At 40.2% G+C, this 21,064-nt stretch overlaps 1 protein-coding gene across 1 annotated transcript in view; it reads right to left on the bottom strand.

Moving 5' to 3' along the window:
• Nucleotides 1–3: 3 nt before the first annotated feature.
• KDM3B (lysine demethylase 3B) overlaps nt 4–21,064 on the bottom strand; it is a 48,132-nt gene continuing 27,071 nt past the window's right edge. Inside the window, exons 16-24 of the mRNA XM_063413545.1 lie at nt 17,875–18,141; nt 9,514–9,685; nt 6,794–6,884; nt 6,577–6,707; nt 5,143–5,262; nt 4,506–4,645; nt 3,995–4,171; nt 3,311–3,445; nt 4–1,355 (exon numbers count right to left, since the gene is read on the bottom strand). Of these exons, the coding sequence (XP_063269615.1) occupies nt 1,275–1,355; nt 3,311–3,445; nt 3,995–4,171; nt 4,506–4,645; nt 5,143–5,262; nt 6,577–6,707; nt 6,794–6,884; nt 9,514–9,685; nt 17,875–18,141 (1,314 nt within the window). The 3' untranslated portion in view covers nt 4–1,274. The remainder of the gene's footprint in view (nt 1,356–3,310; nt 3,446–3,994; nt 4,172–4,505; nt 4,646–5,142; nt 5,263–6,576; nt 6,708–6,793; nt 6,885–9,513; nt 9,686–17,874; nt 18,142–21,064) is intronic.

Here is a 21,064-nt window from a genome sequence, read left to right as displayed (position 1 = left end):
CTGTTACAGTAAATGACTTTTATTTTTTAAAAAATGAAATAACCGTGAACATATTAACAGGCCTGCAAGTGGCACTACAGTACAGCTGGAGATAAGGTCAATACATTTCCCCATGTACCCAGACAATGAAATTCATTGTATCAATGCTGACATTAGTAATTCTGAATACAGTCCTATCAAGCAGGAACATTTTACTGAAAATAGTTCTGGACAAAGTTGACACCAAAAGTTAACTATTCCTTCACTTTGGAAAGGATAGATGTTTTATAGATGTTTTCAGGTAGCACTGGTATTGGGTGAATATTTCCTGCAGTCACCAGTGCAGGGAGAGATGTACAACATCTCCATGTGAGAAGAGTTTATACTCCTTTTTACTTCTCATTCTGAGGAAGCAGGGTGGAACAGAGAGAGGGGGGAAGATAGGTGAGGTAATATGGGCAAGGGTGGTGGGATGTCACTTTCTATTCAATTTTCCTTTGGCTGTTTTTGTGCTATTTTGGACTGCTTTCTAAAAATCACTTCTTGATTTTATTGAAAGGAAGACTAAACGTTAATACACCTTTCCTTGAAAATCCAGAAACAATTGTGGTACTTCAAAAATACTAAAAATATCTACTTTCATGAAATATTAACTGTTTCACTACAAACCTATTTTTTCACTAAATACACAATTCTCTTATTTCTGGAGTCTCTCAGGGGAAAAAAAAAAAGTGGGTTCTCCCTTTAGTTCTGCAACTCTACAGTGTATGGAGAAACGGCTAGAAGGGGAGTGCAGAGAACAGCTTTATCCTTTTCCTTGGCCTATATCTCACACGGGAAGTTTGTTTGAATTTCTGCAGTTTGGGCTACTGTTGGTCACATTCTTTCAGCAGTCATCAACAAAGTCTGCAGTAGGACAACCCACCTCTAGCATGTTCTAACCTTGTGGAGACTAACTAGGCATGAGGGAAAAAAAATCCACACTCTTTATACCATTTCTAATCGTAATCTGCAGGAACACCAAGTTGTTTCCATGTTCTATTGATTTGCAAAAGGCCACAGGAAAGGGATATGGCACCTTTTAGAATCTGGAATTCTGCATTTAACAGTGCGACCTTCCATTAGACCTTCAGTGTTGAGGCAGCGTAGAAAACAGTGGCTGAAGAGTGTGTGTAATACTGACCACACCAGCTCCCAGGGAGAAGCCTCTGCTCCTGCAGAGGCAGTCCTGTGCAGTCCCTGTACATACCGTGAGCAAAAGGCCTACTTGACAGGGCATTTGGAATTAGCAATTCCTACGATCTAGCTAGTTTGGATTCATGAGCTTTCAGTGTGCCAACAGCATCTTTCACTGCATGGTAGATAATGTTCTTCACCTGCAACAGGAAAAAGAAAAAGAAAAAAATCAACTTCTACAGAAAACAAGGAGGGTCTTACATACCTATGCAATCAACTTTGACAGCTGAGTTTGTAATAGTTGGCAAGTATACACAAAATATATACTCTTTTTGCTTCAGGATACCAACAGCGCAAATTTTAACTGTCACAGATGGCAAGCGTTTTAGACATCTACGCTGATTTCATTTTCCAGTAACCCAGCAACATCTATTTACTTGTATTATTTTAAGATCATTCCTTCTCTTGTAAGAGCTAGGAGGAAGTGCACTATGAAGTTATATATATGAGTTTATTTTGAAAATGTCCTTGTTATCCAAGTCACTTAGATTCACAGAAATCAAATCTAAAAGATGCAAGAAAATCGTATGGTTTAATCCTATGAAAATTAAGATAATGCAACGAATTGTCCTGTTGTCTCAGCATGGAGGCTAGGAATTCTTCAAATTTGTGAATCTTGCAGAAGAGAAGCACAAGACAAGAAATCCACTAGTACTCACTGCTATCTTTTTCACAGTTACCTATTTGAGAATCAAAGGTTTGTCTTGTTTCTGATTTTTTCTGATCTAAGTTTATTTGAATTCTGTTTTCAGGTGTTGAATGGAACAGTTTCATCTCCTAAGTCAGTGGCTCAATTGCACTTGCTCAACTAACTGCCAATCATCACAATCTTTTCCTGATATACATGTGACCTCATTTTTCGGTATCATTTATGCAGCTGTTATTGTCTCTGTGTATTTTAATATATAAAAATACAAACAGAGGTTTATATAAAAATATACATTAGAAATGACAAAAAAAAAAAGTCTGAGACAAATACAACCAGTATTCCTTTTCACAGGAATACGTAGTTGCACTTTGTGAGTTGTTGTTTCTAGATTCTTTTTTTTTAATAATAAGCATTATTCATTTGCAACCTCTTAATTTACAGAAACACTTCTGCATTTGCATCATCACAGGTGAAGAGGTACAGTGTTAGACACCAGAATGAGAGTTGATCCTACTTCTATTTTCCTTTGTAATCCCATGAAAATCCACTTAGAAATTTATTGCAAACTTTCACTGAATTGGTATGAGAGAATTAACATGGTAGATAGATTCTGACATCCTTGGGTGACATCCTGGAGAGTAACTATATGTGTACACAATTGTGTACTTACTTTGATGAGGACAGCCATTCTGCAGATCTCCACCCTCCTTCCTTTCACATACACGTGATTACTGATACACAAAAAATGCTGACAACAAAATTTGCAAACTGAGCAGATACCAATGCTTTAGAAGCGTTAGACAAAATCCAACTAGATCTCCTACGGTCTTCTCTCTGCAGAACTTAATGTCTTATATCCAGTGTACTTGTGTACCTATTATGTTCTGTGTATAATTATTAGGTGAAGCAGTCCTGCTTCCTCAAACCAAGACACATTTAATTTTAGGACTAACATATGTTGGATAAGACCTTTAAGATCATCGAATCCAACCACCAACTGACAAGTCCACTAATAAACCATATCCCTGACTTAAATAAGCCAGCCTGTGCTTTCAGAGGAGTTGTCCTTTAGGCAAAAAAGAAACAAACGTAAGCGTACAAATAAATGTCTCTCTTCAAAACAAAGCACTGCTCTTTCCTTTTGATTTTTTCTTCTGGTCGGCTCTACTGTCATTAGGATTCAGCCATTCAAAAACTTATTAATACCAATGCATGCATTAGTATAACAGGGGGAAAGTTCTCTGGAAATGCACAAGTCTATTACTAATTTCTGTTTATGTAATACCATAGACAGAAGTACTTAAAAATTAAGTAACATACCTATCAAATGAGAACCTCTAGATTTGTGGGCAGTTGTTACTCTTTCCTTAAGCATACATTTCTAGTACTGAACTAAGCTGGCAAAACACAAGATATATTTAGTGTGTACTGACATAAAATGTTTACCTGCAGTTTATCCTCATGGTTTGTATGAGTATTAGACAGATGCCTGAACTCCTGGGTCAGACGGAAGCAGTGCTTCACATGTTCGGGAGATACAAAATCTTCTGCCACTTTAATGCAGCTGTACAAATTATGGACCTAAAAACCCATATCAAATGACTGATATATAAAGACAAAGAAACATACAAAATAAAACCAAACCCCAAAACTCAAAACCAACAACAACAAACACCAAAAACCGAACACCCAAAACCACCAATACCATCCCCCCATATGTTTAGGCTCTGCCACATTTATTCATCAAAACCAGAAACTGACAGAGTTGCATCTAATAATAAAACCAGAACAAAATACAAGACATCTAACAGACATCTTTCCTGTTTTTCCATATACATTAGCATTCCCTAAAGCAAGGTCTCTTACCCTTTGAATTTGGTTTCCTTGGCTGAAGTTTCACTACACAGAAATGTTTTCCCTCCATTTACCCCAGCTTTTTCCCCCCCTGTAATTTCATCACAGTTATGTACACATCATTCAGGTATTTATGTAACTTTTAGTAATATAAGAACTGCTTGTGTAGAAAAAGAAACCTTAAGTGCGCAATATTGATTACCAGTTATTTTAAAACTGCAGCTCTGTTGTGCCTCAAATTCAATTTGTCAATATGGCCTGAGTTGGTATAATTACCTGATGGGGAGCACCTGCAGGAATGAACACGGCATCACCAAGGAACTGCACTATTGCCCAGCCTTGCACACCATACTCATCATACAGTCTCTTACGTAAGGTCTGGTCCAAGTACCAACTTTGGTCATGAATGGGGTCATGATCTGGAGGATTTTCTTGGCCTTGTTCTTCTCCAACCTAGGGCCAAGACATGGGGTAGAGGAAAACCATAACACAGCACCTTGATACTGCTGGCTCACAAAACGGTCTGTACCAAAACCCATAACAAACTATTTCAAGGTAAAACACTATTTTCGTTAAGGTCATTTAGGTCTTAAATAGCAACATGCATTAATATGAAGATTCCAGACCAGGCTGAAAACCTGCAAGCATAATAACTAACAATGTCCTCAAAGACAGAAGTGGAACACCTATGCACTTGATGTTGATAGCAATTTGTATCATTCAGCTGCTGTAAAGCAAGCTAGTCAAGGAATCCTGTAAGCTCAAGCTTCCTTTGTAATCAGCATACCTTCCGGAGAAGTTCCCGTATCTTTTCAGCATCCTTGGCAGCATAGATGTGCCACAATGCTCCAGGTTTCTCTCTTCCTTCATGGATTCGCTGCTTTGTTACATCATCAGCATCTCCCTCATCAATTGTTTTCAGAACCTCTGAAAGGGGAATGCATGTAAGAGCAATGTAATTACAAAGCTGCTCATTTTTGACATAGAGAAGAGGAAGGAGCATTTTAAGCTACTAAATTCAGTCACACTGCTGCATCATACAGTGCCCTTTCCTAAGTGCATCAAGCTTCATTTGAATAGAATTCAGGGAATGTGTCCATTGACAGCTAATCACAAAGCTGAGTCATGAATTTAAACTGAGCTACAATTATTCAAATAAAAGGAGAAGGAAGGGTAATAAGTTACTCTTTCTCCTCTTTTCTTCAGGAATGTACCTAATTTCCAGCAAAACTCTGCTGCTCCCACAGTTGGAAACTAATGAAGCATTACCGCACTTTGAATTATGTGCTGTAAATATAGCAAACTGCCTTGTATACTTGAATTATATATCAGAGATAAGACAAGCTTGAACAATAAAAGATACAGTCTTCTTACACACACAATTGATTTTTAGTGTACAGAAAACGGCTTTCCTTAAGCATTACCATCATCATGGGTCCCTTCCCCAATGGGAATCCCAACATACACCATGACATTAACAGCATCGGACACATCCAAGTGCAAGTTTGTGGTACCAACACGTCTGTCTTCTGCAGTAATCAAGCCTATAACAGAGTGAAAAATAAATTCAGATTCTGATAACCCTAATCTCTTACAGAGATAACCTAACTGAAAAACCTGTATGAAAAGCTAACTTTGTAGAGCAATGAGAGCAGAAACCCAAGTCACACAGTAACTGAAATAGGTATATTCATGTCATGGGTAGCGTAAGTAAAATGTTTACTGACAATTAGTTATTTAATTTCACAGGAAATGTAAGTAGCAAACCTAGTTTACCCAAGTCATGAGAAAATAAGCATTTTAACACCAAAGCGAGAACTTGTACTTTACAATTTTGTCTCTCTGAGGGTCATTTATACTGTCTGTATTAGAGAACTTAGCTATCACAAGCACAGAGCAAGTCTTCCTTTGCTTGGAGGCATGAGAGAACTGCTTTAAGCGGCATCAGCATCCTTGTGTGCAGCAATTCGATGGACTTTTAGAAGTATAGGCCTCCAGCTGTTTTTTATTTTCTCGTACTAAGCTGTAAAATCCATGACCAGTTGAATTCACAGCAGTTGGTAATCGACTCATTATTAATGATGCAGATGACAATTGAGTAAGGAAAAACACCTGCAGATTTAAGTGCTTGTAATTCAGCACAGTGAAAGAACTTACATCTCTGAAGTGACTGTAAGTAATAGAGAGAGACTTTAAATGTTTCAAATGCCTCTTAATTCTTTGACCTTATGATTAACATGTTCCTGTTTTTTCCTCTGGCCCTTCAATAATAGCACCCTCTCTTTCTACTTCTGTTTAACAATCTGTAGCAAGTAACATGGCAGGGAATTAGAACATCCAAAAAAAAAAAAAAATCTTTGTATCAGCAAACATTAACAGAAGTGTGCCCACAAGAGATTTTAGGATCACCATCATATTTATCTATTTTCTGTTTAAAATACAAGCTTCAGAAGTTAGGAACTCAACTCACTGAACAGTACCTATCATAACAGATCAGAAACAGGTCGAAGTGCCCAGAAGGTGGGTCATTTTCCTCTTAAACACTTCAGTTGCTCTCAAAAAGATACTAACTTTTCCTTGAACTCTGTATTGGTATTATGCCTGTTATATGTATTAATAATTGTTTGCAAACTTAACTTACTGTATGTACATCTCTTGGATATACAAGGCAGAAAAGGGCACATCTGACAGAGATAGGGCTAATGTAAGACCAGATCTGCAGGACTAAATGAAAAAAAGAAAGTAACAGGAGGCTTCAGGATAAGCACTGAATTTTGACTAATGCCACAGCCTTGTATTTGCCCTAAGTGTAATAAAGAATCACAAAAACCAGCATCTGCAGAAGTATACTCACATACCATACGCATTGTACATTTTGGGACCCAAGTCAGGACGGACAAAGTAGCTTGGCAGCCTAGAAGCCAAATTCAGTCTGCCATCTCTCTTGGTATATTCAGGAAGAGGAAGATTTTCCATCAAGTCCTCAAACCTAGAGAGCAAAGACAGACAAAGGCAGGGTATCTTCCTGTAGCACCTACAGCACTCCTGTCAGCACTGATACTACAGGGTACTTACCTCGTAGGCATCATATCTCTGAAGTCCTCCCCTGGAGGCCAATCCTTTAACTTTAGTACCATTGGCTGACCATCATCTGACCTGAGCCGTTCTGCAAGAAACATATTAAGATTTCTCCACATAATATCTTTTTACCACAGTCCACTACTTTGTTAAAGCTGTAAGGGTTTTTGTACCTCTTACAATCCACAGTAAAATGAATCCTAGTTTTGTTTTGGGTTTCCAAGCAATATCATAGTATGACCAACAACAGTTTAACAACTAGACAGATAGACAGGCATAGATATAATCACCTACAGCAGAAGTTTGATAGATCTTGCACAGCTGCTAAGTCTTAGAATAGTTTTCATTCAGCTTCAAAAACAAGCCTTTCTAAAGCATTCTTCTTTACTCCTTTTACCAAAATCTAACAGAGTTTTATCTTTGATTTCAAGAGAAGTGGTATTTCTATAAAATTAAAGTTATTGGTTCTTGTTCAACCCTAACTTCAGTGTAAAGCAAGAAACTATGGTACACCACATTCAAAAAAGCTAAAGGGCAGATGGTCACAAAGGAAGACAGCCTTTAGTTTTTTAAATTCTTCTTTGCTGGAGGCACTCAAATTACCAGAGTGCCAAAACCAAACATTTGTTCTTCACTTTAGGAGTTTTACACGAGTCCTGACTGGAAACAGAAAGCGAGCAGCACAGAAAGATGGCATCACACATGCAACAGTGGATGTATGCTATGACAGCACTGACCATATCAACTGCTGTTTTACCTCAGATCTTAGGGCTACCTTACATCTCAAGGCTAAGAGAGTCTATCTGGAAGTGGTACACAAGTAGCTTAGAACTCACGGTAACATTTAGAGAAAAACAAAGTTCACTTTTCTACCAGATTTTTCACAACTCTACATGAGGCCACCAACTGAAAAACTAGGTGTACAGCAGTCCTAACACTTTAGCATCCCCATTTCCCCAGAGAGTAATACCCGTCACTGCTTCCTACCTTACCGAGGATTGTCAGCCAAACTGATCTAGCATCGGAAGAGAAAGCACATCTAAGAAATTAGGACTTGGAGACCTGTGAATCACATCTGCGTTACGTATCAACAGGCTACAGAAGATAGCCCGAGTTTGCAATATAAAAAATATTTTATTGAAATTAAAACGAATTAAGAACTGCAGACGTGAACCAAAGTGACTGATTTCAAGATAACAAACTTTGATAAGCTACAGATTTTAAAGAGGCGAGTGAACTGAAAAGCTCAAGGACTTGAATTTAAAGATGTTTCACAATTATTTATATTCAAGATTTTGAACTCATCAAGGATCTTTGTTCTGAACAAGAAGCAGCTTGTAGGGAGGTTATTCAGAAAGGATAGTGTGAAGAACTACCTGGATGAAAAAACTATCAAGAGTGATAAGGTTTTCCAACCTAGGTCACTAATATTTCTCATGTATAGTGTGGTAAAAGCTTTGACTAAAAGAAAAGCCAAAGCTGATTTTGCTAAAAGAAGCATATCTGTCTGGAGACAAACTACAGGTAACATTTCTCAAAGATAACTTGACTCATACAAATTCAGTACTTTCATGAATGACCCCAGCACAAAAGTGAAGAGTTTGTGAACCTTCCCAATTACTGTCAATACACAAAGACCACACCGTTATATCCTTCAATGCCATTTATTTCTGATTAATAAACCCCCCCAGTATTAAATTTAACAGTACAAAATACAATACTCTGTATTAACCACACAAAAACAAGTCAAAAGCTGGGAGTTCTTTGATTGGAAAATGACTAGGAAGGGAATATGTTTGGTCTGCAAATCTATAATTTCATCAACTGTTGAATGAACATTCCATTAAGTCATCCAAGAGTTCACCATTTCTGCAATATGCGCACAGCAATAAATGCAGAAAACATTTTATACACAACTTTAAAATCAGCAACATTGCAATGAACTTTTACAGCTCTAACATCTGTAACTATAAGACCACTCAGATCTCGGTATATACAATCCAAAATGGAACACACTGCTTTTCAGAAACTCTTTAACTTGACTCGTTATGTCCCCAGAAATTTTAGCTGGTTAGTTTCCCCATCCACACTTAACAGAAGGTTTTCTCAAATAAGAACTTGAGCATTAAATAATGTGTTATCATGTGAGGGACGCATATAGCATTGCTATTCATAATAGACATAAATTTGTATTTGTACTCACAGATGATCTACCACAAAAATAATTTGCAATGTCAAATTTACTTGACTGATGTATTCCACCAAATTTTACTATCAACAGTCTCTGATTTAGCTCTGTAGGTTCCCTTTAGTTTTACAATAAAAACTAAGGTTGAAAGAAGAGCAAAGGTAAATACATTACTTACTGTCTTAAAAATGGTAACTGAGGATTAATTTCACTGGGAAAAGTTAAAAAAAAAAAGTAAAAGTAGCTTCCCATAACATGGATCATTTTTTGACACATGAAAGTAACGTACACCAAAACATTGCAGTACAGACAGTTCTCTTGGACAGTCCTCCCCTAACCTTCACCAATAAAGCATTTTCTAGGATGTGCTATATGTAAGGAGCAATGGCTTCTTTGGATGAGACTGATAGGTATTTGGAGTTTTTCTTAGGAAAAACCTTATTTTTTAGAAAAAGAGGTGGAAAAGGAAGAGTTGAAGATAGCAAGATAGACTGCTCAGTTAAACTAGTCAGTCATAAATATTACTTACTAGATATTATCTCAAAGCCATCCCAGAAGTCACGCACTTTCACGTCTGAAATTATGGCACAGTTCCTGCAGTTCACCAAATCTACATCTTGATCTCCAAATTCCAGGCTGAAAGCTTCTGGTTTCCAAAGTTCTGACTTCAACTTCTTATGGACACCAGATACCAGCACGGGCTGAGAATACAAAGATGAATGCTTACTCCACCATAACCAAATTTCTTACACATGCAGCCAAACTTTCTTAAGCAAACTAAGACTCCTGGCTACCACCATACAAAAGACACCACAAATCTATTTTCGTCCATATCTGGTTTTTGTGCATCAAGCAAATAACCACAGTCAAAGCAAACCTTACTTCCATACCATGTGCAGTTGCCTTAGAAGCTGCATTGGATTAGACTTGCCAAGGCAAGTGCATTAGGTCTCCATAGTAAGGTGTTGGCAGCAAGTGTAGGCTCTGTGAGAGGAGGTTGGGAGCTGCCCCATGGTGGATGCAGATTGTTCCACCTGGCTCAATAGACCCATCACTGGCCAAAGTTGAGCCCATAATTGATGCTGGTGGCATCTTGTGATAATAAGGGTAAAAAGTTCTCCACAGCTGACGCACGCACGTTGTGTGTGTGTGTGATGGGGGCGGGGGGGGGACACAACACATAGACACCAGGCAAGGGGAATGGAGAGAGACAGCTCTGCATACACCAAGGTCAGTGATGGAGGAGGTGCTCGCAGCCCATCGAAGAACAGGGTGAGGCAGGCTGTCCCCCTGCAACCTGTGGAGGGCCACGGTGAAGAGATCCACCTGCAGTCCACAGAGGATCCTGCACAGCATCAGAGGATATTCCCTGGAGGAAGTCCATGAAGAGCCCATGCTGGAGCAGGCTCTGGCAGAAGCTGTAGGGAGAATCCCACTAATAAGCAAACTTTTTGGCAAAAACTGCCCACTGGGGACCCACACTGGAGCAGCGCATGGAGACGACTCATATTGGAGCCATTCGTGAAGGACAGTATCCTGTGAGAGGAACTCCACACCGAAGCAGCAGGAAAGTGTGAGGAGGAAAGGGCGGCAGACACAGTGTTATGAACTGATCACAATTCCCATCATCCCCTGTGTCACTCCAGGGGTTATGGCAGGAAAGAGGTAGGATAGCCAGAGATGAGAGAGGAAAGTTGAGCCTTTAGGAAAAAGGTCAAGTGAGGGGGAGAGAGGTAAGGTGTTTACTCATTTGCCTTGGTGTTTATTGATTTGTCTTCCTTCTCTAACATCCTACTCTATTTTTAATTAGCAATAAATTTAATTAGCAATAAAATCCTTATATCACAAGTTAAACCTGTTTTGCCGATGACAGCAATCACTAAGGGATGTCCCAGGCTTTATCTTGACTCAGAAACAACTTCACCTGATTTTCTTCCCCTGTTCTGTTGAGAAGGGGGAGTGAGAAAGCAGCTGGATAGAGTGGTCTGGCAGACAGACAGGGTCAATCCACCTGTGGCAGCAGAGGAGGTGCAGAATCCCACCACCTGTCCTTTTTATCAAGCAGATGTGCAACTACCACTAAAAACCACATTTGTATTAAAGCCTTCTCATGAAAAGTTTTTGTATTTTAATATGAATTGTTTAACTATTTCACTTGTTATTTATGTATAATCACAGATCAACATTATTCCATAGGAAAAAACCAAGTAGTGGAAAAAAGAATGTTCACTTGCAAAAGGGGTTTTAAGATGCTTAGGCTAATGATGTACATATATTCCACACAGGTATTTCAGTGGCCTCTCCCCATAAACACTCAAAGCATTTGCTAAACTGACAACAATTGGGAAAGGTATACCAGACAATCCTTCCAACGCTGCCAAAACCTTTTCAGTTCCTCTCACCTGCCATCTCAAGAGAGTTACCAAACTTGAGAGAAAACGAAGAGGGTACAAAGTGAACTTGCTCATGGACTGTTCCCAGCTGAAAAGCTTTAGATTTGCTAACTGCTACCTATGTTCAAAAGGCCGTTCCCATGGCTACGTAAGTTTGAATTAATTCCAAGCTATGCCCTGTATGTTAACAACGACCTGATGGTGGGTCTTGGTTTACTCACATGAAGAGCTCAGCACAACCCTGAGATACACAGATGTCCCCAGATGTGGCATCAGTGTGTTAGGCAAAGATACCCACGGAGTTATTTACAAACAACTTCAAAGCTGAAGTCGCTTCTATGCTTCTTAGAAACACTCCAGTAACTAACTAACTGCTGCTTCCTTTGCATTGTCCAATGGCCTCTAAAAGGCCTAGTTTCGACTTCAGTCCCTGAGTGAGGACAACATTGATTTGGAATTGAATGGAGGAACCCCCAACTCTGGGGATAACAGAAATGGCCTTGGTTTTCAAATACAATACAACACAGCCATTAAGTTCCAATACGGAAAAGCCACAGAGGGCACATGTTTGAGGGACAGATAAGGCAACAATGAAACCTCAACTCCAGAAGAGTGAGATTTAAAAAAACAAAAAGGGGTCATTACTTTACTCCTGTGAATTTCAGGGGAATGAAAAAACCCCAAAAAACTCCACAGAAACATTCAGATTGGAAATTATTACCCCCACAGAGAAACAGAGTATTTTCTTGTGTTGTAGCTTAACTTCCTGAACCCACTCCCACTTGTTCCGTCAGTGGGCATTGAGAAGAAGAGCCAGGCTCCCTCTTCTTAAGATTTCCTCCCCACACTCTCCTGAGCCTTCTCTTCTCTAGGCTGAACAGTCCCAGCTCGCTCAGCCTCTTTTCATCAAGTGATCCACTAGTCCCTTCATCCTCTTTGTGACCCTTCGCTGGGCTTCCTCCGGTAAGTCCACCACTCTTTTGAACTGGGGAGCCCAGAACTGAACACACCAAGGGGAACCATCACTTCCTTTGACGTGCTGACAGCTCTCTCTGTCGTGAGGACACATTCTTGGCTCATGGTCACTCCCTTGGCCACTGGGACACCAAGATCCTTCTAGGCAAAGCTACTTTCCAAATGGTTGCTTCCCAGCAACTGCTGTAGGATGTTATTCTTCCTTGACGTACAGGACGTTGCATTTTCCCTTGCTGAACATCACCAGATTCTTCACAGTCCAATTCTCCAGCCTATTCAGACCCTCTGAATAGCAGCACAACCATCTGCTGTTATCAGTCACTCTTGCTAGTTTTGTATTGTCTGTAAACTTGCTAAGGGTCTATGAACCCTATCCCATCTAGGTCACTAATGACTTGACAAGTACTACTCATCCCAGAAGTGACCCCCTAAGATATACCACTAGTGACAGTGCTCTCGCATATGGCATTTCTGTCAGTTTTAAGTCCATCACACTGCTCACTCACTGAGTCTATGCTTCACTTTGTCTGATGACATCATGACAGTGTAAAAAGCCTTTATTAAGGTTAAGATAAAAAACATCCAGTACTTTTCCTTCATTCACCAAGCCAGTCATCTCATCACAGAAGGCTACAAGGCAGGTTAAGCATGATGCAAACAGGATTCCTGAGCTCCTCTTCTCTTCATGACCATATCCCCATGGGATTCTTCCAAGCAAGTATCTGAAAAGGTGAAAGCCTGCTCTCCCAAAGCCCAAATTTGTGATTATGATTTTTTGCTTTTGCTCCCTCCTCTCAGAACTTAGATCTGAATGCCACCATCTAATAGTCACTGCAGCCAAAGGTTCCCTGTATCTCCACATCAACCATCAGTTCTTCCTTACGTGAAAGCACGAGGTCCAGAACAAGTGCCCTTCTGCAGCTGTTTCCTTGATCAGCTCTCTCAGGACATTGACACCATGCACTTCAGAAAACTTCAGGACTGCTTGTGACCTGTTGTGTTGTTCCTCCAGCAGGTATCAGGGTGGTCCCATGAGGCCCAGGAAATGTGAATTTAGGCCTTCCTCCAGTTTTCTGTAGATGGCCTTATATTGTTTCTATGGTCAGTTGGCCTGTAGCAGATACTTGCCATAATGTTGTCCACGTTACTCAGCTCACTAATCCTGGCCCATAAGTTCCTGGATGGCTCATCATCAGTTCCTAGACAATTTCAAGCATTCTAACTTCTTCCTCAGAAAAACAGCAATGCTCCCTCCTCACCTTCCTGGCCTGTCATTCCTGTGTTGTCCCTCCTGAACAACCTCTACCTATTCTTTCTCATACTACAGCTGCATGAGCTATCCCACCACTTTGTCATACCAATGAGAATACGGCTGAGCAACTGAACACTAATTCCTCCTGTTTGTTCAATGTGCTGCGTGCATTACTGTACAGGTAGTTCAGAAAGACACCTAGTCATGTTGATTTCCCAGAAACAGTGTGAAAGCTTTCTTCACAATGCTGTGATGCACACAGATTCTTATGTACATGCATGTGCTTGAGGTGGACATCTTTCATCCCTGGTTTCTTGAGTATGGGATTACTCCTATTCACATCACCTCACACTGCTTGCTTGCCAAATCAATTAACGAATTCCTTCCTTGATCACTGGTCATACTTTCCCCCTCCCTAGTTCCTGCTTATAGCTCTCCTTGTAAGGTTGGCTGGCCTGTTGGCAAGGATCCAGTCGCTTCCAAGCAAACTTCAATCTCCAAAGAGATTCCCATGATCCTAAAACCCTCTTAGTTAAAACGAGTTGTGCAAAGCACAGTTGACGTGCAGGATCTATCCACTCCCCTACCCCTCACTAGCAGGAGTAAGAAAACCATGAGGGCTCCATGGCTTTGATTAATACTCCCAGAGCCACGCAGTCACTCTTGATACTGTCCTGATCTCCCCAGTAGTACTGTACATGCCAATATGGAAAAGCCACAGAGGGCACATGTTTGAGGGACAGAAAAGCTTTGGTAGTATATCCACTATGTCCCAAATGTGACACCGTGACAAGCAGCAAACCTTCCTAAGATAACAAAGCAAATACAGCAATCTCAAATCTTAATAAACTCCCTCATCCCAGCAAAAATGCTAACATTAAGGATATAAAAAAGTTTACGCATATTCTACAACAAACATTAGGGACCATGTATGAGTAAAATAACAGTACCTTTCATAGGATGTGTAGAAAGCATTGCTGGTATATCACCGCGGGGCCTGACCAGTAAGAGTGAGACTCGAGAGAGAGTTCTGGGTTCAGAGCAGAGCAGAGCAGAGCCGGAAGCAGGAAGCCCCGAGGTTTATTTACAAAGGCACTTTTATACATTTCCTATGATGCCCATGGATTGGAGGATGGAATTCCCACCTCCCAATCCACACTGGTCAAGCTAACTGTCAATCACCTTTCTCCTCCCAACTAGAAATATGTAAACAATGAAAGACAGTTAGCAAAACATGGCCAGTGTTTACATTAACGAGCACGAGAAACTGCACATTTCTCTTTCAATATGAATGCTCAGCGAACTAGGAAAAACCTCATGGCAACACTGGTAGACTTTAAGCTGATGGATAAACCAGCTGTCTTCAGTATAGAAAAATAATGGCATTTTGATCCCTGCTGTATTCACTTGACCACTTGTAGATAGCAATTAAAAGAAACCCCAAAACAACTGAAGTACTTAACTTAGTAGAACCCTTCTGGATTTTAAGCAGCAAATTTGCCATGGAAGAAAGAAAATATTCTCTCTAACGAAAAACACAGATAGGGCTCCAAGATAAAATGACAGTGGACTTGCCTGGTAGACATCACCTGCCAAGCCTGCTCTCAAATTACAGGGAGATAACAACAACAACAACAATGCTCCAGTACCATACCAAATTTACAGTGTCTCAATAAAGAAAAATCCTAGCATGAAAATTAAGAAAATATCAGGTTGCTATAGGATAAGAATCCTAACAGTATCCCCAGATGAGCAACAACCATTTTCAGGAGAGCAAAATACTCTTGAAAAACAACTTCAGCAAGAGTTACTCTTATGGTCTCAGTGAATTCTGGGATAAGACAGAGTTTAACTTATTTCTGACAATTTCTATGACAAAGGACTCAAAAAATGTTGCTCTTTTTGAGTGACACTCAAGGAGTGCATTTATTATCTAAGCATTAAGGGAAAATAATTTTCTCTTTTAACAATTTGGGTTGCCACCATAGCCAAGATCTTCATATGGCACAGATCTAGTGTCCAGTGTAAATTTTTTGTGCTGGGGAGGGTAGATAAGTGGTTTTTTTCCACATAGCCTTCTCCAAACCACAAAACAGGAAGAGGATTTGGGGAATGCTGGTAGAATTAATGTTCCTGCACTTTTAAAGAGGACGTAAGCCAAGGAAGAACTGTGACAGAGCACAGTTTCTTCAGAGAGTCTCTGCTTAAAGAAATTCTGTTCAAAATAACCTTGTTGAAACAGTAACACCTGCCTGGGTCACAAACTCTCTCTCATGCAGGAACAAGGGAGGCTGTTTGATCCTTTTCACATTTCAACAGCAAACTCCAATGACTGCAACACCACCTCGAGGACTGCTGAATGAGGAAAGGACTTGCCCAGTCTGTTCCCATTCAAGGGGTCCTCTGAACGATAAATTGATCTACAAGCATCAATAAGCATACCATGGGGCAAAGCCTAAAATAGTGAGTCACAAAGAGTACACATGCCATGTTGTAGCCAGAGCCTCTGGGTGTGCACCAACTTGGATGGCAATACACACTGCAAGTTCCACATCAGACACAAGATCTGTAATCATATCTCTAGAATCCATAAGCAATCTCTCAAGACTCATTACCAATCAAGAACCCCACAGTCACAAGCAGCACCTTGCACATGGTGATTAACCAGTCTCATTGGCAAAAAAAGTGACAAGCACATTTTTTGTAGGCATTCCCAAGATATTTAGGATCCTCCTAGGAGAGACAGTAGTATTTCCTGACAGAAGGTGTTGAGAAAATTATCAAAGTATACTAGTCAGAGAGACTAAGAAGCTCTTTGCAAAGAAAAGTAGATGATGGACACCACAGCATTGCAAAAGAATTATCTGAAATTCCTCATAAATAAGAAAAATATAACAGGATGAACAATAATAAAAAAAAAGTAGATTCCTATGCACCCCAAAAAAATCAGACAGGAAAGCAACTGCACTTAGCGGGATGCTGGCAATGAAGTTTCTAGTCAGAAGGTGTCATGCAAGGGTGTGCTGCACAGTACCTTCCTTCAACTATTACGAGCTGGCCAGAGGAACCATGAACAGGTATGAGGCTGGTGGCACAGCAGTCATCTCTGCAGTTCTCACAGCTATGTGCTAGTTGTGCTTGTGCCCAGAGAACCCAGAGAATGTGTAGTTCCATGGGACAGGCTACACTTAGATGGAAAGTACTCTACTTCTGTCAAGAATAGTCTCTGAGTGCCAAAAGAGATACATGCAGCCTGTTCCTCCACCACATCTCAGTGTCTTGTGAACAACCACAAATAAGTATGGAATGTGACTGCCAAGCACATTAGCACTGTAACAACAGACTAGCTGACCACAAGTGCTTCTCCAGAAAAGATGATGACAGAGCTAATGGTCTAGCACCAAAGGTCTCAATTCTGAGTAGTTAGTGAAGGTAACTGTGTCAGAGGCAGCTGCAGAAACAAGTGCCAAGAATACAGTTTGAACAGCAATGGACATCATCCTCTGTTAGAGCTGTGGGTGCACTTCCTTTGCAGCAGTAATTAATTTAATTGCACCCATTTTTTAAGATTCATGTTGTCTGACCAGGCTGATCTTACTGACTCTCTGGAGAAGTCTAAGTTGCAGCACTACAGACTGACTTCTGAAAAAGTGGCTATGCTAAGAGCATGTCTAAGGTACAGTCTGTTGTCTGAAGGCCTAACCGCTTGATGGCACCTCAGACAATCCACTAGAGTATTCCATGCATGAGTTGCTGAATCCAGAAGAATACTTGGGTTCCCACTGGCTGTAGGGCTCAGGGTGAGATATTGAGTACATCCAAAATTCAGTAGACTACTGCATGCAGCATTTTCGCTCTTGCACATGCTGCAGCTAGAAGGAATGGACCATTCCCTGAGGCTATAAAGCATCAGATGTGGGGTAAATTGCTAAGGTGCACACAGGAAATCAGAGTGGATTCACTGTTGGGCTGTAGTAAAGCAGAGCAGGTTCAGCATAAAGCACACTACAACTAAAAGGGCTGTCACAGCCAACACTCTCATGATGGTAAGCTGAGAAAAGCTCAGGATGGAAGAGCACATGGGCTCGAGTCAATATAGCAGGGAGTGAACAGGGCTGCTGTGTTCCCAGTTTATAAAGCTACGGTTGAAATATTCACCACATTCACTCAGGAGGAACCGGCCAAAGTTTGAATAGGCTGTTTTAACTAAGGTACAGACTGCTATTTCAGGACACTTATAAGCAACAAGGGTTGGATACTTATCACCCACCTGGCCTTGTTTCCAGCACTCCCTGAAGATCTTCCAGTTGTTTTTGTTGCTGGGATCATGAAGGCAAAGAAGTCTACCATCACACAGCCAAGAGTGGGAAGTGTGTGGATCCAGCACATTTAATCCCATTACCATTTCCTTCACCTCTCTCTGTGTGTCAGCTAAATTACTAGCTCGTTTTGCAGCATCAGACGTCTTCTTATTTTCCACCACAGAAGCAATGATATGGTCCAAGAAGTTTGGCAGGCTGGCTTTACCTTTGACCCCCTAGAAGACATAAATTCGTATGTAAGTTTAGTCTTGCAACTTTAGTCACAGACACCTTACTACCAGGAAAACATGCACCAGAAACAAACTGGCTCAGGGACAGACACGTCTTTGAGTTAGAACAGAATTGGCTATGTCTCTGTTTTACAATGGTAGAAAGTTAAAATAACCAGCTAAAGGCTACCTAGAAAAATACTGTGCAGACATAAAATAGAAAGCTTTAATGATATAAATTCAGCTACTTTGACAGTAAAAATAGTTCATATCTTTCATAACTTCATTAATATCAACTCTATTTCCCCATTTTCCTCATCCCATTACTAAAAAAGTGAATTCAACCTTGGGACATGTAAGCTGATGGATATGTGAACACTCAGTAAACATCGAAAGAGAGAGGAGAAAGTGCTTCCTGTAAATCAATGGAACTGCTAGTAGACAGACTCTCTGGTTACCATGCTGGTTGCCATGCTCCTCAAGGGACATTTAAAACTCAAGGAGTATTTAAAATTCTTAACAGGTCAGCAACACAATCTTAAATTTTGTTTTAACTTAAAAATTAAAAAGCCTGCCTATAGGCCTTATTTACAGCAAAATACTCCAGATGCTAAATATATTTCATATATTCAACAGAAGATAAACACTTACTAGATCTTTATTCACACATTTGTGGGAGGGGGCAGGGGTGTGATAGATTTCTGGTAGCAAAAAACCTTCTCATTCAAGTGAAAAAGAAAAATCGTAACAAACCAATCCACACCACTCCCTCCCCCCTCCCAAAAACTCCCATCTTCTTAAAAACTAAAGTTCGATACATAAAAAATTTACCATACATTGAGCTATCAATCTAAAATATAACATTATTCATTACTGAATATATTAATTCAGTAAAAAATACTTATGGAATTGTAGGAGAGTCTAGGTCCAATAGAAGATCTAGAGATGATCTGGTGTAAATTTCTGTTGAAATTAGGTTTTGTTCCCCTGGGCTGGGCCAAACTTTAACTTCAGAAGGAAGAAGATTAATTCACTTCTCAGGGGAGCCTATTCCACTGTTTGAATGTAAAGGGAGAATTTTTTACTTATATCCAAATAGAATTTCTCCTGAAGCAACTGGTATTGCCCCTTGCCCTGTTAACCATGCATCCTTATGAAAGGAGTACCTCCATATTCCCTACAACCACTTTTAAGATATGGCAAGATTCATCAGATTGCCAAAGCATCCTCATCTCTAGGATCAAGAGAACCAGATTCTAGAACCTTTTCAAATGTGTCAAGCTCTCCAACTCTTCAATCATTCTTTCTGGCCCTTCACTGGATCCCATGCAATTTTTCACTGCCATTCTTCACCTGGGGAAATCTAAACTGGAAAGAGTGTTCCAGGTGTAGCCCAACAGGGGCTGAATGAAACAACCACATTCCTTGATGTGCTCCAGATGTATGCTTCCTGATACAGCCCAGGACTGTCTACCTTTGCAATTGCAGGTGTGCAGTGCTGGCCCAGGTGCAGCTAATTGTCCTCCAGGGCCCTGGGCTCCTTTAAGAGGCGTTGCCCCATGGCTAGTCTGATTCCATTCTCTACAGCTGCCTGGAATTATGTTAGTTTTCTCCAGCTCATTTTACCCAAATAAGACTAGGTCATAACATCATCTGCTTTGGATGGTCTTAAAAATGTACCATCACTCTGACTCTCTAGAGGCTGTAAGACAGATAATATGCAGCTTAGCTATTAAAGACAGTACTTATTATTCTTCACAACAGACTATCAATGCTCCAGAAAGATCAGGATAATTCTCTCCATCAGCAGCAGCCTTGCTTCTCTCAATCTGAATAACGTAACTATCATTTCTCAGGTATATTTTGTTCATTCTATATAAACCATCCAGACACTCAAATCAGGAGCTGGACCAGAGTTCTTCCTAAGTTCTTTAAATCTAAATTGCTCAGTGAAGAACACAAGTCAGGAAAGTGAAAAAACACATTACACAATAGATCTGATTAGATGCGGTGAGAGAATGCATAGAGTTGCTGGGACAGGGATACAAGTTCAGGCAGGCTATCTCAAGCCTTGAAGGAGTAAGTTGATTTAAAACAAGTGACCAAAATTTCTTTGCCTGTACTCGTGGTGAGAGGCAAAAGTATTCTTGTATTCACTTAGCAGCATCGTATTTTCATGTACAATTCCTTCTATCAAAACCAAACAACATGAACTATTATCAAGATTTCAGCCAGCCTACCTCGAAAAAAATCCGCTATGACACAAGCCATTTCATCTTCCTCCTTACTCTATTTGTCCAAGCTTCTGGAGAAAGTATTCACCAAAAAGAGCTAAGTGTTGATAAATTCAACAGCATCTATCATTCTCCTTAAACTAAATGCTCCTAAATCAATTCCAACAGCATTGATTTGTCCAGGTTTTTTTCAAAGTTACTTCTTCCAAAGTGGGTTAAAGTATCCTTATTCAAGCAAAGGCATTCAGAAATAGCAACTACACCTTAAACTCACAGAGTAATTGAACCATAGAATATGCTGAGTTGGAAGTGACCCATCAGGATCATCGAGTCCAACTCCTGGCCCTGCACAGGACACACCTATACCTGAGCACATCTTCCAAATGTGGCTATTCAACTGTTTGCTGGACATTTTGTCCAGAAGGATACTGAGAGAGACATCATCAAAAATTTACTTCCAGAAAGATTACACCTCTGGCTTTCCTAGATGAATGAGGTGGCCCTGTCATAGAAGGAAATCACATTCAACATTTGACTTCCACCCACACGAAGCCATGCTGGCAGTGACTGATGACTGCATTGTACCCCAGATGTTTTCCAATACTTCCCCAAAATAATCTTTTCCATTATTATATCGGACACTTAAGTGAGACTGACATGCCTGTGGTTGACAAGATACTGCTCTCTGCCCTTTT

The sequence above is a fragment of the Prinia subflava genome, chromosome 16 (genome assembly GCF_021018805.1).
Source record: "Prinia subflava isolate CZ2003 ecotype Zambia chromosome 16, Cam_Psub_1.2, whole genome shotgun sequence".
NCBI classification, from domain to species: Eukaryota; Metazoa; Chordata; class Aves; order Passeriformes; family Cisticolidae; genus Prinia; species Prinia subflava.
This window is presented reverse-complemented; position numbering and strand designations above follow the sequence as displayed.